Source organism: Littorina saxatilis, linkage group LG14 (assembly GCF_037325665.1).
Source record: "Littorina saxatilis isolate snail1 linkage group LG14, US_GU_Lsax_2.0, whole genome shotgun sequence".
NCBI lineage: Eukaryota > Metazoa > Mollusca > Gastropoda > Littorinimorpha > Littorinidae > Littorina > Littorina saxatilis.
Genome location: NC_090258.1, coordinates 14,877,778 through 14,890,587, shown reverse-complemented (window position 1 = coordinate 14,890,587; position 12,810 = coordinate 14,877,778). Strand labels below are relative to the sequence as shown.

The window sequence follows — 12,810 nt, the reverse complement described above, 5'->3', positions numbered from 1 at the left end:
ACTCACACTACCGCTGTTGACCTACTATCTTTTTTTGTTTTTGTGCATCGATCACAGCAATTTAAGGCATTTTGGCCCGAAGTCAACATTTAGCCGATATGTAATACTATGAATTTGTATCAAGCTTCTTGTTGTTGTTGTTGTTGTTGTTGTTGTTGTTGCTGTTGCTGTTGTCGATGATGAGGAGGATGAGGATGATGATGATGATATCTCTCTTTTCAAAAGCTCCGCCGGGTGTCAAGAACACAGCCTCCATGAACCTGAAATATGCCCTGGTGGTGGCGTGCTCCAGCAAGGGAGTAAAATCTGTAGAACTGTCACTGAGAGGGAGAGTTCTGGGCCTTATATCAGAATGGCCGGACATATGTTCGGACCGTTCCTGCAGCAACGCTCAGGTCAGCGCCTCTTGTGCCGGACATAACTCCAAGGCCGTCATCGCTGTGGTCAAACTCGACAAACTGCCGTGAGTTGGGAGACAGCAAAGGGATCATGCAAAAGAGATCTTCCATTTCCATTTTTCATTTTTTACATTTAGTCAAGTTTTGACTAAATGTTTTAACATAGAGGGGGAATCGAAACGAGGGTCGTGGTGTATGTGTGTGTGTGTGTGTGTGTGTGTGTGTGTGTGTGTGTGCGTGCGTGTGTGTAGAGCGATTCAGAGCAAACTACTGGACCGATCTTTATGAAATTTTCCATGAGAGTTCCTGGGATTGATATCCCCGAACGTTTTTTTCTTTTTTTTGATAAATGTCTTTGATGACGTCATATCCGGCTTTTCGTGAAAGTTGAGGCGGCACTGTCACGCTCTCATTTTTCAACCAAATTGGTTGAAATTTTCGTCAAGTAGTCTTCGACAAAGCCCGGACTTCGGTATTGCATTTCAGCTTGGTGGCTTAAAAATTAATTAATGACTTTAAATCGGAAAATTGTAAAAAAATTATTTTGTTTATAAAACGATTCAAATTTACGATCATCTTATTCTCCATCATTTTCTGATTCCAAAAACATATAAATATGTTATATTTAGATTAAAAACAAGCTCTGAAAATTAAAAATATAAAAATTATTATCAAAATTAAATTGTCGAAATCAATTTAAAAACACTTTCATCTTATTCCTTGTCGGTTCCTGATTCCAAAAACATATAGATATGATATGTTTGGATTAAAAACACGCTCAGGAAGTTAAAACGAAGAGAGGTACAGAAAAGCGTGCTATCCTTCTCAGCGCAACTACTAAACCGCTCTTCTTGTCAATTTCACTGCCTTTGCCATGAGCGGTGGACTGACGATGCTACGAGTATACGGTCTTGCTGAAAAATTGCATTGCGTTCCGTTTCATTCTGTGAGTTCGACAGCTACTTGACTAAATGTTGTATTTTTGCCTTACGCGACTTGTTTTCATTTCCATTACTTTATTGTCCCATCGCTGGGAAATTCGGGTCGCTTCCTCCCAGTGGAAAGCTAGCAGCAACGGAGTCGCGCTACCCAGATGTCTGCGTGTTTAGGTGTATTCAGCCACCTGCACTTATGGCAGAATGACCAAGGTCTTTTACGTGCCATTGTGATGACACGGGGGTGGGACATGGCTTCCGTCTCTGGGTCTGCACATAAAGTTGACCCGTGTCCGTCCCGGCCCGAATTCGAACCTGCGACCTTTCGATCACAAGTCCAGTGCTCTACCAACTGAGCTACCAGACACGAAAATTATAGTCAAGCCTAGACTTTTAGAGAGGGAAACGCACACGAGAATGTATGCACAAGCACGCACGCACGTACACACACACACACACATGCACGCACGTACACACACACACGCGCACGCTCGCACTCACACACACACACACACACACACACACACATTTCTGTTTGCCTGAACATCCGTCTCTCCTGCCCTGACTCTTTCCCTCTCTGTCTTTCTGTTTGTCATTTTCTCTCTCCCCCCCCCCTCCCCATTTCTTCCCCTCTGTAATATATATAAAGGCAGGTTGTAAGAAGCGTAGGTGCAGCCTTTAACCCCTATTCTTTGAAAACAAAAGTTCCACCATCATCATCTGTCTCCGGAAAAGTGTGTTCATTTCTTTCCTTCTCTTGACCATCATAATCTAAGTGTATAAAGCAGCAGAAACGGCTTCACACTTTTTTTCCTTTTCTTCAAATGGGTAGACTATGACCCTTTGACACTTTTCTGTTTTGCAGAGTGACCTTGACATCAATTTCGACAGGCACCACCATGACAGCAAAGGACATGTTGCTGACGTCAGCAGTACAGAATGATGTCTTTCAATTGCCCGAGGTACTAATCACACAGATACTTGAAGATACCACCCTTCCAGTATAACCTGCGGGGATCTGGGGAAATAGTGAAGGGTCACTAGGTAGGTTAGAAAAGCTGGCGAAATCTGAGGTAGCTTTGAGAATGTTTAGAATTTGTCATGTCATTTGATGTTTGGTTCCTTTTTAACAGTTATTTAAAACAAATCGATTAAATTACTATCCACGTGATTAGTGTGGTAACAACATCTTTGCATAGTGAATCACGTTTCAAACGTTTTGTATACGTATTACACACCATGGGATTCCCAGGATTTATACCTACTGTGGAAATTAAAAAAGCAAAACTTTTGCCATGTAAGGAACAGACATCGCAGCCAAGGAATAATCTAAGTCTTGGGAATGAGTTATGTAAAATGTGAATTCCTTTTAGTCCAGGGGAGCCAAACTTGAAAAGGACGACATCGACGTTACTGTGGAGATAGCCTGCGCTGTGGGATTTCAGAAGATTGGGGACACCTGTGGTAAACTTTAGAACATTTGTTTGTTCGTTTGCGTTTTTGTTGTAGAATGTGTGTGTGTGTGTGTGTGTGTGTGTGTGTGTGTGTGTGTGTGTGTGTGTGTGATTGTGTGTGTGTGTGTGTGTGCGTGCGTGCGTGCGTGCGTGTGTGTGTTCGTACGTGTGTGTACGTACGTGTGTGTTTACGCACGTTTGTGTGTGCACGCGCGCGTGTGTGTATGTGTGTGTTCAATATGCAGCTACATTCAGGATGAAATTGGTGTTTTCCCACCTGAGTCTTGGAATTTTGCCACAATCATTTTCTTTATTTTCCCTACCTTTTGTTCCTTCTTTCCTTTCTGTCTTTTATAATATACTTCTTTTACTTTTTATTCAACAACAGATTGCGGCGAAGGCACGTTCAGAAATACCAGCAACAACAGCGTTCAGTGTGAGGTGTGCCCGGCGGGCAGCTACCAGGACAGGCCGGGCAAGTACAGCTGTAACCCGTGTCCCGCGGGCACCTTCACCTCTGCCACTGGCGCTGACCAGCAGAGCGACTGTACAGGTGGGCCCAGTGTGACCGGGTTAAGGATACCTGTCTCCATTAAACACCACGAAGAACCTCCCATGTACACCACGCTTCTTGTTAAAATAATCCCATTGGTTTGTCTGGGCTTTAGTTGTGGATATGAGCCTGTGTTGTAAACCATGCATCTTCTCAATGCCATAGGATTGTCTTGGCTTTTCTTGTGGATAAGAGTCTCTCTTGTAGACCATGTGTCTTATAAACGCCGTTGGTTTGTCTGGGCTTTTCTTGTGGATAAGAGTCTCTCTTGTAGACCATGTGTCTTGTAAATGCCGTTGGTCATCCTTTTATTTGAAGGTATAATTAACATCTGCTGTGTGATGTTTATAGCCGACATCTGTGTGAACTTGATTTATTCAAAACTTTCGACTCTGCACAGGCAGCAGCCATTTTGTTTGTTTGTTTGTTTGTTTGCTTAACGCCCAGCCGACCACGAAGGGCCATATCAGGGCGGCGCTGCTTTGACATATAACGTGCGCCACACACACGACAGAAGTCGCAGCACAGGCTTTATGTCTCACCCAGTCACATTATTCTGACACCGGACCAACCAGTCCTAGCACTAACCCCATAATGCCAGACGCCAGGCGGAGCAGCGGCAGCAGCCATGTGCGTTATTATGATGGATAAGACCACTACTATCAAAATCCGGACATCAGAGGAACTCATTTGTATATAGAATGCTCGATGTTATCTTTGCTTGTTTGTTTGTTTGACTTCAAATGCTATGCACCTCATGATTGGTCTAAGACAGAAAAGTGTGCTCCCGAGGAACGATTTTTTTTTTTAATGAAAATGATTTTCACTTCGAAAAATCAAAATGCAGATTGACTGCTAACTTTCGAAAGTCAAGAATAAAAAAAAACCCACACACAATAAGAATGGTAAGCAGACCTGGGAACCCATACTATGTCGCCGTATTTTGTACGCCTTTTTGTTTGAAATACGATCAGTACGGTCGGTTGAACAAAAAATACCACGAGAGGAATTCCTAGACTACTTTTCTTCACAAACGCATCCCTGTCTCCCCCCGCGGGTTAGGGGGAAGAATTTACCCCTCCCTGGTCCCCCCGCGGGTTAGGGGGAAGAATTTACCCGATGCTCCCCAGCATGTCGTAAGAGGCGACTAACGGATTCTGTTTCTCCTTTTACCCTTGTTAAGTGTTTCTTGTATAGAATATAGTCAATGTTTGTAAAGATTTTAGTCAAGCAGTATGTAAGAAATGTAAAGTCCTTTGTACTGGAAACTTGCATTCTCCCAGTAAGGTCATATATTGTACTACGTTGCAAGCCCCTGGAGCAAATTTTTGATTAGTGCTTTTGTGAACAAGAAACAATTGACAAGTGGCTCTATCCCATCTCCCCCCCTTTCCCCGTCGCGATATAACCTTCATGGTTGAAAACGACGTTAAACACCAAATAAAGAAAGAAAGAAAGCATCCCTGTCATTCCTGTCTATTTACTGGGGCACTGCTTATTCTAATGATTAAAATAACTTTATTACTCGGCATTTGATCAGTTATTACAGCTTTGACATTAAACATAGAAAGAAGTGTTTTTTTTAATGTATTAGTAAACTTAAGTAACGGTGCATCGGACGCGTACGAAGCATGTTTGAATCATGGATGTTCAAATGCTGTGTGGAGAACACTTCTTTTTCTGAAAATACTCCAAGTTTGTTTGAGAATACTCCAAGAACAAAACAGGGGTTCCCAGGTCTGGGTAAGATACTTGAACGTTTTCATTGTTAACAAAACAAGACATTAGTGAGGTTGCGGGGAAGACGCCCGACAACTCAGCACGACGACAAGTGACGGTGACCTTCCTCCCCCCCCCCCCCCCCCCCCTCACACAGTCGAGGACGGGGCCTTTGCGAGACGTCCCGGCTGGAAAATGGAGCAATTTGTCGTCGTCGCAAAAACGAAAGATAGAAATTGGTCTTTGCTGTTAAGTCGAGTTCACTTTAATCAAAGTACGTGTTATGGACATATAGATTGTTCATTTTGCAAATAGCTTTTGAATAAAAATAAAAATAATCTTTGATAGGCGTGGATTTACATTTTGTTTTGTCGGGTACCATCTCAGATGCTCACAAGTCTTCTCAATGAAGCAGCTATAAACTATGTGCAGAAGAAGGAAGCGTCCTGAGTAAAAAACCAAGACTATAGTGACGTCACATTTCGGCTCAGCGGTCCGGGACGCGTGCTGAAACAACGGCTGCAAAGGCGAAATTTGGTGTTTTTCACGTCCGGGCCGAACGAATGAATAAAATACTCGTTTTATCCTTAACTTGAGATGTTTGGATGGTGCTTTCTTCTCTGTTTGAGGTTCCAGTTTGTGATCGGCGAAAAAGCAAAACCATGTTTTTGAAGGGGAAAATAGTTGAGTTATAAGGGGTTGATCAATGACACATACACACACACACACACACACACACACACACACATGCGCGCGCGCACACTCACACACACACTCACACACACCCACACACACGCGCGCGCGCACGCACACACACACACACACACATACACACAAACACATACACACCACACACACATACAATATATGGGCTAACACGCAACAGCTGTTTGTTTTTTATTAGGTCACAGACCTGGAAGACCCAGGTGCAAGACGAATAATTCATATCACTGAAATGCGTGTTCCCCACCACCCAAAACATGCCCCGAGGGGCTTCGCCTCTACAAGTCGTGTCAAAACCATTCGTTCGGGTGTCCAGGAGTTTTCTTCTTCAGGCCACTGGCGCTCGTTCTCCCCGCAAACGCTACTTGTGTCAGTACGAGCGATGACGCCGAACGACAACACACCTGTCTCGGTTCAGTCGTCGTTGTCGGTCCCGTCTTCCCCGCAACGTCTATACTGACAAGCCCATCGACCCAAAGGTCTTTATAGCGGATACAAAGACGAATAAATGTCGCGAAAACTTATCTCAGAAAGCGTTGGTTGTAAATAAGTCTCTGGTAAGTTGGTGATTCCTGATGTCAACTTCGTTTTTTGTCTATTTTACAGTTTGTATGCCACCTCTGTGTTGATTTGTCAGTCACAGGAACAAATGTACCTGATACTTCCTCATCCGGGCCGAAAGTGTCCGCCACGCTGATTGGTTCTATAGTGGGCGGCTTTCTGGGGCTGCTGGCTATCCTACTGGTGGTCATCACTGTCTGCAAAATATTCCGGTGAGCAGTTCTAGAATGTAAGAAAGGTTGAACGATTGTCTTCTGTACCTCACTTTTAAAGAGAAGCTTTATTTCTTCTGGATGTTGCGTCTGTCCCTTGAGAGTATGTTCTGTGAAAGCACATTGGTATTTTTTATTTGCCTCCTTTGTGAATATGTTGTGCTACTTACTTGTGACCAACTAATCAATACAATGGGCTGACACGTTATAGGTGAATCTTATGAAATATCGCTGCCCTTTTTCTGTTCTCCTTCCGCCCCATGCCCCCAAAAAACAAACAAAGAACAAAAACCAAAACACCACCCCCCTCACACACACACAACCTTCCCCTGTATTCCAGAGAAACATCAACTGCCAAAACAAAACAACTGATGCCTGATGCCTTGATTAACGTTAAAAACATAGTAAGTTTTAGATGAGAAGGGAGGAGAGGAAAATACAGCTGGTGAGAAAAACAAAACAAAAACAACAACAACAAAAACTACAACAACAACGACAACAACAACACCAACGGTTAACCTTCTAATGTTATTATCGCAGGAATGGAGGCCCTATGAAAAGAATCCCCATCACTTGTGTATACGACGAGGAGCATCCTTACACTGGACTGACACCCGTGCGAGGAGCCCGTGGTTATGGTGACAATGAAGCCTTCCCTTTGAGACAACACAGGGGGGGACAAATCTCCTTCATCCATCCTGAATTTCCTCCTAGGTTTGTAGCCATGGGACAATGTTAGACATAGACATAGACATAGGTACAGAAATAGACATGGAAAACTTGATTATCTCACAAATGAGAAATTCGTTTGTGGTGTACATACATTCAACATAACACTGAACAACACAAAACATTAAAATTCCGGATAAAGGTTCAAACAAAAATAGTTTAAATATAAACATGATCGCAAACTCCTGCTGAGAATCATGTACACTCACATCAACTCATAATTAATAATAATCATATTAGTAACTGTGTATCAACACGCTGGAATGCAGGCGTTAGATCGACGTTACAGGAAGCCACTGAAGCTAACCGTCTGAGCGGATATATCCTTACCTGGTCAGATAGAGCCAAATGAGTGGGTACGGATATATCCGTACCTGGGAGACAATGAGTTAAGCTTCTATGCCGTGTGGCACGTGGCAGCATTGAAGCTATTGATTAGAACAAGGCCTCATGTTTTGAAGGCTTTCATGTAGTTTCGTATGTTCGTTTTTGTTTTCAAAAGATATCATCCTCTCCATTTGACTACCGTATTTTTTGTCTCACAGGCCCAGTAAAGAAGAGGAGGAATTGTACGATTACATAGCGGATAACGTGCCAAACAACGAACCAATCCGTTACGTTATTACACCAACGCCTACAGTAAGAGAGAGCGGCTCTAACGACCTCAACAATGAAGGAGGAGATTACCTTCTTGCTTCTCTTCCACGTGAAGAAACTGCTGCCAAGGTCTTACTGGATATCACTTCTGCTACCCTTGAAGTTCCCAGAGAAAAGTCACGGAGTCTTACAAGGGAAGACCATATCAGCGATTACAGCCAACCTGTAGATGCCTATAAACGCGTTAATCCTAACGCATCATCTACGTCACGAAAAGCCGCAGACATGCGTCGAAGCGATTACCTTGAGCCTTACAATACATACAAACGTCCTCCAGTCCCAAGACCAGCTTCTGTGGAAAGAAAGAAGGAGGCAAATCCTGGTCCGCCTACTCCCAGAAGGCAGTCCTACCCCTCCTTGAAGAAAGATGCCAAGAGCTCAGCTGTAGGCGCCGATCCTGGTGGATCAAATAACTGCCTCCACTCTCCCACTCCCGACAGCGACGAGAACGGCATGGCTGAATATGTTCAACTTGACCCTCTAAAGTTACCTGTGAAACGTAGCCTGCCCAAGGGAAAAGATGGCTACATAAAGATGAATCCAAATCCTAAATCACCAGCCGCAGACAAGAACTCGCTTGAGACAGATGCTGCTTTTGGTTCTTTGGATAATCCAAGCCATGTGAAACGTGACGACGTAAATGATACTGTAGGTGGTTCTTTGGAATACTCGAGACCTGCCCACCTGACGGACGACAACGAAGATTACCAGGCACCAGAGCAAACTCACCGCACGTTCATCTATGACACACCTGTGAAGTATGCCGTCACTGACGATTCGAGGGTATCTTCTGTAGGCAACTACGAGCCTTCCTTCACCAACCCTGAAGATTCTGTGTCACCCGCGTCCCCTGCAAGCGAGGTGGTCTATTCAGTACCACGGAAGAACGACATCTCAGATGCTTTCCATGACTCCTCGGGCATCACTAATCCTGCCTCTGTCACAGAAGATGACGAAGATTACATAAAAGCCTTACCCATTGACGATGAGGTCTTCTACGCAAAACATGGGAGCAATGATGACAAAATTGCTTACCGTGGTTCCTTTGGCAAGACCAGTCCTGTTCATGGCAATGAAGACGATGGAGTCTATCAAACACCTGCACCCACCTACGGCACGATCGTTAGGGTGAGACCTGGATCAAAGTACGCCGCAGATGTTTTTGAAGGCTCATCGGACAAGATCAATCCTGCTCACGTCGAAGGAGAGGATGGCGTATATCAAACACCTGCACCCACCTACAGTATGATCGTCAGGACAAGACCTGGATCAAAGTACACCGCAGATGCTTTTCAAGGCTCATCGGGCAAGATCAATCCTGCATACATCACGGAAGATGACCACGGTTACCTAAAACCTGCCTCTATCAGGGGAAAGATCATGTACGGGACACTGACTGAAAATGAGGACGTCACATACGCTGCTGTTCGTGACTCCAATCCTGATGATTTCGAGGAGGATGACGGAGATTACATAATACCAGAACCACCACCAGCTGAAGTGACCGTTCGCGCTACACCCGTGACACATTATATTAAGAATGGCCCGCGGCTGTCCAGAAACTTCAGGAGATCGAAACATGAAGACAAGAGAGTCGAAGATGGACCCGCTTACCTCCAGACTACCGATTTATGAGACGTGGACTCCGACCGAATAGAGTGAGAACAGAACTACTTTTCCCAGTTAAGGGCAAACATTGCCGACAATGATGTTACAACAGAAACATTCGGGATATCAACGAATGGCTCTGCTTTTTATTTTAGGTACCTGCCTATACCGATACAAAACTACACTTGCAACATAATCCCCTGGGCATAGAGGTGTAATAATTGGTGCTTCAAAAGCAATGAGTGAATCCTATCTGGGTTTTTTATGAAGATTAGAAACGTAGCTAAGAAACATTTGAAATCAAAAATTCATGAAGCAAACAATATGCGCCAAAAGGACACACAGTCAGTTTTGGATTCATACGAGTACTTCAGAACAGAAACAAATATGTCCTGTCTTTGATTAACGGTATGCTCACAGACATTAAGCAACCCAACATTTTGTATACTATGGACTGCAGCCGTGAATTAGTGTGTGTGTGTGTGTGTGTGTGTGTGTGTGTGTGTGTGTGTGTGTGTGTGTGTGTGTGTGTGTGTGTGTGTGTGTGTTGTGTGTGTGTGTGTGTGTGTGTTCGCGTGCAAGAGCTCATTATTAACAAACGTGTTTTTTTTTATACAGTTCAGTCCCTTGTTCTGACACTTTGTGTGCGATTGTCTCGTAGTAGTGTGGTCATGCCTCTGCTTTAGATTCAAGGAACATCGACGCGACAATGTAATTTACAGCTGTTATTACGTTTGTAAAAGTTTTTCCGTTTGGCTGTTCAGATTTGCTTTCTACATGTTTTGCTGAATTGTTCATTCGACTCCGACATGCTAAAAATATGTATTTTATGCCATACTTGAAGGAGCTGTGTTGTGATTTATATGTGCTCCCTATAAAAGCTAAGTTTTAAACTGTCGTTAAAAGTGTAAAGACTGCACATATTTATTCAAAAGTCAAACTTAAACAGATTTGTACACATGGTCTTTTCTCTTGCTATTTATGTATCTCATCTTATAGAAACTATGGATCATTCTGTTTTACAAACTACCTAAATATCTTTGTCTGTCTTTCTACAAAAAGCTTTTTCTCTCTCTCTCTCTCGCCTTCTCTCTCTCTCACACACACACACACACACACACACACACACACACACACACACACACACATAATGCTGAAACCCAGTTTCAAAGCTGAAATTTCATTCTGAATCCAGAACTTGTCTTTCAATCAGACTGCAGATATCGCATCCCAACTTACACACACACACACACACACACACACACACACACACACACACACACACACACACACACACACACACACACACACACACACACACACACACACACACGTAAACATTCATACACAGACAATTCCTCTCTCTCCCCATCTCTGTCTTTCTGCTATGAAACAACGTTTCAATCTTTCCCCCTTTCTTTGTCTCTCCATATCTGTATTTCCCTCTCTGATACTCCCGTTTGGTGCTTTGATTTTTGTAAGTGGGCGCATGGTGTGGAAGTCATTTTAACCTTCGCCGGTCGTCGTGGGTCCGTGTGGACCCAGAAGGGTGTTTAATTGCAAATATCTTTTAAACCAGTTGTACTTTTTTTAATGAGCTTTTAAGAATGCCTCAGACAACTAAAAAGCTCTAATGTCCTAAAAGATCATTACATTTCAGCGAGAAGTAATTAACATGTCGCGTAAGGCGAAATTACTACATTTAGTCAAGCTGTCGAACTCACGGGATGAAACTGAACGCAATGCCATTTTCAGCAAGACCGTATACTCGTAGCATCGTCAGTCCACCGCTCATGGCAAAGGCAGTGAAATTGACAAGAAGAGCGGGGTAGTAGTTGCGCTAAGAAGGATAGCACGCTTTTCTGTACCTCTCTTTGTTTTAACTTTCTGAGCGTGTTTTTAATCCAAACATATCATACCTATATGTTTTTGGAATCAGGAACCGACAAGGAATAAGATGAAAGTGTTTTTAAATTGATTTCGACAATTTAATTTTGATAATAATTTTTATATATTTAATTTTCAGAGCTTGTTTTTAATCCAAATATAAAATATTTATATGTTTTTGGAATCAGAAAATGATGGAGAATAAGATGAACGTAAATTTGGATCGTTTTATAAATTTTTATTTTTTTTTACAATTTTCAGATTTTTAATGACCAAAGTCATTAATTAATTTGTAAGCCACCAAGCTGAAATGCAATACCGAAGTCCGGGCTTCGTCGAAGATTACTTGACCAAAATTTCAACCAATTTGGTTGAAAAATGAGGGCGTGACAGTGCCGCCTCAACTTTCACGAAAAGCCGGATATGACGTCATCAAAGACATTTATCAAAAAAAAGAAAAAAACGTTCGGGGATTTCATACCCAGGAACTCTCATGTCAAATTTCATAAAGATCGGTCCAGTAGTTTAGTCTGAATCGCTCTACACACACACACACACACACAGAGACACACACACGCACATACACCACAACCCTCGTCTCGATTCCCCCCTCTACGTTAAAACATTTAGTCAAAACTTGACTAAATGTAATAACAAAGGTCAAATTTAGACTACACACGGAAGACATCGTGGGGCCGTGCGGATCCATGTTTCTCAAACTGAAGGAACTTACATAAAAACTAGGAAGAAAAGTCACAAACCTACAGGTATTGGCTCTAAACATTTTCTACGATCTGTTTAATTTTGGAGTTAACAAGCAAGTCGCGTGGAGCGAAATTAATACATAACAATGTGGGTCCACACGGCCCCACGACGTCTACAGAAGGGTATTCACGTTTTTCCTTCTTTGAGAAGCATGGGTCCGCAAGGCCCCACGATGTCCTCCGTGTGTAGTGGATAACCCGCTCGGGCGAAGGTTAAAGCCTAATCTCTGGTGTTTATGAATCCATCTTTGTAACTTAACACTAATGTAAATAAGTAAAATGAGCTTGTTTGCAAAGTTTTAATAAAATTAAAGGCACAGTGCAGCTCACAGCCTTCGTTTTGCTTGTTTGTTTGTTTGTTTATTTATTTGTTGCTTAACGTCCAGCCGACTACGCAGAGCCATATCAGGACGAGGAAGGGGGGGATGAAGGGGGCCACTTGTCAAGCGATTCCTGTTTACAAATGCACTAACCCATTACTTGTGTCCCAGCAGGCTTTAGTAAAACTAAATTAATACCTACTGGAAGATTACCAGTTTCCAGTATGTTAAAATAGGCTTAACCTATCTACTGCTGGACTTACATCAGAACACTAACAGATTAAACTATA

At 42.9% G+C, this 12,810-nt stretch overlaps 1 protein-coding gene across 1 annotated transcript in view; it reads left to right on the top strand.

The window, feature by feature from the left end:
- Nucleotides 1-10,505, top strand: part of LOC138947215 (uncharacterized) — a 32,349-nt gene extending 21,844 nt beyond the window's left edge. The window contains exons 10-16 of the mRNA XM_070318652.1: nucleotides 226-463; nucleotides 2,199-2,295; nucleotides 2,707-2,797; nucleotides 3,176-3,340; nucleotides 6,420-6,555; nucleotides 7,096-7,269; nucleotides 7,830-10,505. Coding sequence (XP_070174753.1) covers nucleotides 226-463; nucleotides 2,199-2,295; nucleotides 2,707-2,797; nucleotides 3,176-3,340; nucleotides 6,420-6,555; nucleotides 7,096-7,269; nucleotides 7,830-9,576 — 2,648 coding nt within the window. The 3' untranslated portion in view covers nucleotides 9,577-10,505. The remainder of the gene's footprint in view (nucleotides 1-225; nucleotides 464-2,198; nucleotides 2,296-2,706; nucleotides 2,798-3,175; nucleotides 3,341-6,419; nucleotides 6,556-7,095; nucleotides 7,270-7,829) is intronic.
- The last annotated feature ends 2,305 nt before the right edge of the window (nucleotides 10,506-12,810 follow it).